At 33.3% G+C, this 5,380-nt stretch overlaps 1 protein-coding gene across 1 annotated transcript; it reads right to left on the reverse strand.

Annotated features, from left to right (window-relative positions):
• Positions 1 to 318: 318 nt before the first annotated feature.
• Positions 319 to 3,719, reverse strand: LOC112514430 (flavonoid 3'-monooxygenase). Its single transcript, XM_025120904.1, has 3 exons — positions 3,168 to 3,719; positions 2,630 to 3,079; positions 319 to 1,358 (listed from the first exon to the last, which is right to left on the reverse strand). The coding sequence occupies exons 1-3, from the start codon at positions 3,609 to 3,611 to the stop codon at positions 714 to 716; spliced, it is 1,539 nt and encodes a 512-aa protein (XP_024976672.1). The 5' UTR covers positions 3,612 to 3,719; the 3' UTR covers positions 319 to 713.
• Positions 3,720 to 5,380: the final 1,661 nt, after the last annotated feature.

Below are 5,380 nucleotides of genomic sequence, written 5' to 3' on the forward strand. Positions count from 1 at the left end.
TTTATATTTGGTTTAATAATATAATATTTTATAAAGATAATAATTAACTATTATGTTAAAACTCAATGATTATGTTAATTATATTTAGATTTTTTATATTTAAAATGATATGTTTATCATGTATTTGATTATGTTTATCTGCAGTGAGTTATACAAATTAAGATATAGAGCTTTAATTGTACTTACGCACAATCTACTTGTAATCTTGAGTTTTATGTAACATGCATTAATAAACAGTATTTTATGCATAAAAAATAGTTTTTAAGAGTTTTTGTCAAATGCTTTATAATATAGTATATATATTACACAAAACTAAAATTTTATTAACCAACTTCAAACAAACATAACTACATACATAAAAAAAAACACCCTATCATTTATTCTGTGTTCTCGAATTCGGAAAAAAAGGAAATACAGTTCTTAAACATGACAGGAAAGAAAGGGAAGATACTGATTTTACAAATAAACCGTTTAAAATATGTCATTTAAAATGAAATGTTAATTGTAATTTTGATAATTTGTTTAAAGGGTTTTAATATTTTCCCTCTATTTTCCGTCTCTTTCCTCCTCCCTTTAAGAAAAGAGTTTGGGAAGGAAACTTATTATTATTTCTCTCCCCTAAAAAGGTTCATAGAACGTGATTTTTTTTTACTTTACTTCCATTTCTTTTCTTTTTTTTCGTGATAAAAGTTTCGAGAACACAACATTAGTCTTTAACTACTTTTGTATAAATGGGGAGCTAACCGCGGGCTTGGGTGCACCATCAAGGGTGCAGCCCTTTGAAGGGTCAACCCATAAGCTTCTTCCATGTTGAGCTTCTCTGGGTCTAACCCGTTAGCCAATTCCCAATCGAAGGCATGAACGAGTGACGCAATGAGCAACTGAACCATCCTTAACCCTAGGCTCATACCTGCACAAATCCTTCGACCGGCTCCAAATGGTATGATTTCGAAATCATTTCCCTTCACGTTAGCATTCGGCTTTTCACCCCCTGGCAAGAATCGACTGGGTCGGAATTCAAGCGGGTCGGTCCACATTTTTGGGTCTCGAGCAATGGCCCACACGTTAACAAGAAGCGTGGATCCCTTGGGAATGTAATATCCATTGACTTCACAACTCTCAGATGCAATCCGTGGCAAGGAGAGTGGGGTCGATGGGTGGAGCCTAAAGGTTTCCTTCACAATGGCTTCAAGGAATGTTAGTCTACTCAGGTCCAATTCAGATACAAGTCGGTCTCGACCGACTACAGTGTCCATTTCTTCTTGGGCTTGCTTCATTAGTTGTGGATGGCGAATAAGTTCAGCCATTGCCCATTCCACTGTACTAGATGACGTATCTGTTCCCGCAGCGAACAAATTCTGTAACATTAAGGAGCTGTTTGGTTCAGTATGGAAACTGAAAATGAGAATGAAAACGGAAAATGACATGAATTGAAAATAATAATGAAATTTTATCCCCACCCCAGTTTAACATTGAAGGAAAATTTGGCCTTATGGATAATGAACCTATTATACTGTATAAAATCAAACAGTTTTTTTTTTTTTTTTTTTCACTCAATTGATTACTGTTTAATACATCTAATCAAACATTCTTTAATAATTTAAGCAAGATTTTATCAAACTAAATGTTATTTATTAAAAAAAAAACTGAATATAATCAACTATTTATATTGTTAAAATTAAATGTTTTGAACATAAATTAGCAAATATTATGAAAGGGCGTTTGATCTAGCAGTATCGTAGTTTTTGGCCTCCTAAGAGGTCGGGGGTTCAAATCTCATAAAAGATGAGAAAGTTGTATGAGTTTATTTGTTGCATTTTCCGTATATAAATATTTTATACTTAAAAAAAGTGGGCAATATTATTGTATCAATTTTCTTTCAGGTTTTAATCAAATTGGGATGAGATAGAGAACATTAGTGAAAAGAATTCGCTTATTATTTTAATAAATATTTTTTTAATAATATATAATACATTAAACTGTTAATAAACAGTTTTTCATAAATCAAAAATTAGATGTAATTTTTTTAAAGATTTTGATTTTTCATATTTTATTATAGTTTTTTTAAACATGACTATTAGACACGTGTTACTTATTATATGTATCACATTCTATTAATACCTCCTCAAACCCAATAAACCCTACAACTGATGAAAAAACCCTACAGTATGGTGTAAAGAGAAGCGTGTAGATTATCACATTCCCTGTCTTCCAAAGACGGGACCAACATGGCAGAGCGACGACCTACGAGCGGATTCCCTACCGGATTTTCTATGATTTCTCTACGTAAGATGAATTAAATCATATTTTAACAGATTTTTTATTTTTAAATATTATTTAAATATTCTATAATTTTATATATTTTTTAAAAATTAATATAAAATAATATTAATTCGATCTAATGAATTAAAAATATCAAACAAAATAAAAAATTAATTAAATAATTACAAAAACTTCATTTTTCCGATTTAAAGAATGTCTTAACCAGCTAAACATCAAAATCCAGGCATGTTTGTGTACATTTATTAAAAGTACTTGCTTTTTTTAGAATACTATTTTGAAGGAAATATCGGGATAATATGTTTCCGTATATGGTATATGTACTGAAACAGTGGTCTTCGGTGCTTACCAGAAGCAGAGCTTTGATTTCGATGTCTGAAAGCTTCCCTCCCTCTCCATCGGCGTCATCCTTGAGCGAAATCAACGTGCTCAGCAAATCTACGTTACCTGAAACGACGTCACCGCCATTTTTATGGTCTTCAAGGACTGTGTTAAGAAACGAATCGAATCGGAGATGGAGTTTCTTCATCTTCTTCGTCACGCTTTGCAGGTCCAGCCAATCAAGCGCCGGAATGAAGTCGCCGATGTTGAACTCGCCGGCTAATACCATCAGCTCAACCACCATATCCTTGAATTCATCCGCCTTTGGATCGACGCCTCCACTTCCGTCGCCGAATACTCTCCGACCTAACATCACTCGTGCCAACGCGTTTGTGGTGCACACGTTAAGAAGTTGACCTAACGCCACCGTCGATCGTCCGGCTCCGGCCAAAGCGCGCGCCAGAATCGCCACCTCCTCCTGAAAATATAAAAAACTTCACATCGGAAAAGGAAATCATAGAAGTTTCAAATCAAATCTAGAATTGATACTTCGAAGATACAAAAACCTCTCGAACATGACGGAAATCATCGAGTGCTTTGTTCGAGAACAGATGCACCGAGCAAATCTTCCGAAGCATTCGCCACTTCGGACCATACGGTGCAAACACCAGATCCTGATAATCATACGCGATATGCTTCGCTCCGGAGTTCGGCGGCCTACTCGCGAAATTCGCGTCATGAACCTTCAAAAACTGTGCCGCCACCGACGCAGACGCCGCCACCACCACGTCAACGACGCCGAGCCGGAGATGCATCAACGGGCCGTACTTTGTAGCCATGGCCGCCAACGCATGATGCGGAATTCTGCCGAGATGAGGTAAGTTTCCGATGATTGGCCATGGGGTTGGACCGGGCGGGAGGCGGTTAGAACGAGGGGTGCGTAGGTTAAGCAAAACATAGAGTAGTAACCCAGTGATGGAAGCGTAGAGTAGCAGGGGTAGGATGGTCATTTTACATATGGGGGTTTTGGGTTTCTGTTTGAGTTGGACGAGTAGTGGTGATTTAGATTGGGACTGTTATAGGAATGGCGTTTGAATGGTTGGTAGAATGAACGGTTGGATGTTAACTACGTCGATGACCTTTGAACGGTTGCTTACATCCACCTGACATAACAGGGAGGGTAAGATAACGTATGGATTGGAATTTTAAAGAATCTATAATTATATTATAAAATATTTAATAAAAAATTGAAACTATTTTTCCACACGTGAATCAGTATTAAATATAATTTATATTAAAACTTTATTTTTAAATTTGTATAATTAAAAACATAAATATATATTAAAAAATCTAAAATATAATTAGAATAATATTAAGTTTTAATAAAATACTTATCTTTATAAAAAATTATATTATTAAATAAAAAATAAATTATTTATTTATTTAACCTAAATTAAATCATAATAAAAATTTTAAATTAAAGAAATTACATAACAAAACAACGATTTAAATTATTTGACTCAAAAATAAAAACATTGTCATTTTCTTAAAACCATATAACAGTATTATATCGACAAAAACAAATAATAAAACAAAACATTAAAATCGAGATGTATTTCACTGTGTTGCTCGAATACTTTTCTAGTATTATACAACATTTAAAAATCATTTTTTATACATGAAGTATTATTTATTAATGATATTATTTAAAGTCCAAGATTATAAGTAAATTGTGTATAAGTACTGAGTACAACTTAGTAACGCTCAATTTTTGAACTCGTATGACTAATTATACATAAATGTAATTAAATTACGAAATAAACATCTAATTTTAAATAGGATTATTTATAAAAATAACCGGTTTACACAACTTTTTTGCCACAAAATAACCACATTTTAGAGGTTTTACCGGAATGACCACACGGATCGCCCCCGGGAACGATCCGTACACTACGGGGGCGATCCCCCCATTAGTCTTAAAAAAAAATTCCTCAAAAGTCGAGATTACTGTTCATCCTCTCGTTGACCGTGTTTGACCTCGCCCCGGGTAAAAAAAAATTTTGATTTTTTTTCTAATACCAATTTCACTATAAATACCAACCTCCTACTCTAAGAACCGAAACATGTGTTTCTGAACATGTTCAGACGCACGTCGTTGTCCCCGAGTGCTTTTCTGATATATTTAATTACTTAGGTCTGAGCCCTCAAAGTAAGTAGAGATTCGTATGACCCATGAAATACAAATTTATTTTGTATAAATACATAGATAGATATATATATGCGTACGGTTGAAAACCCATACGCATATTTACGTAAAAAAAACGATATAAATTGCGGTAACATATACATATATATAGAGAGAGATGCATAACGTAAAAAAAACGACATAAATTGCGGTAACGTATATATATATATATATATATATATATATGCATTACGTAAAAAAAACGATATAAATTGCAGTAACGTATTTATATATATATATAGATGCATTACATAAAAAAAAGCTTTATAAATTGCGGTAACGTATATATATATATATATATATATATATATATAGAGAGAGAGAGAGAGAGAGAGAAAGAGAGAGAGAGAGAGAAAGAAAGAGATGCATAACATAAAAAAAAGCGATATAAACGGTACAAAAATTGAAACTTCGTATTTTATACGTATGTATGCGTACGGGTTTAAACCCGTATGGATATTTACGTACGTATTTATACATAAATATGTACGTATTTATACCCCATACGCATATTTACGTACGTATTTATACGTA

The sequence above is a fragment of the Cynara cardunculus genome, assembly GCF_001531365.2.
Source record: "Cynara cardunculus var. scolymus isolate 2C chromosome LG 6, CcrdV1, whole genome shotgun sequence".
Taxonomy (NCBI): domain Eukaryota; kingdom Viridiplantae; phylum Streptophyta; class Magnoliopsida; order Asterales; family Asteraceae; genus Cynara; species Cynara cardunculus.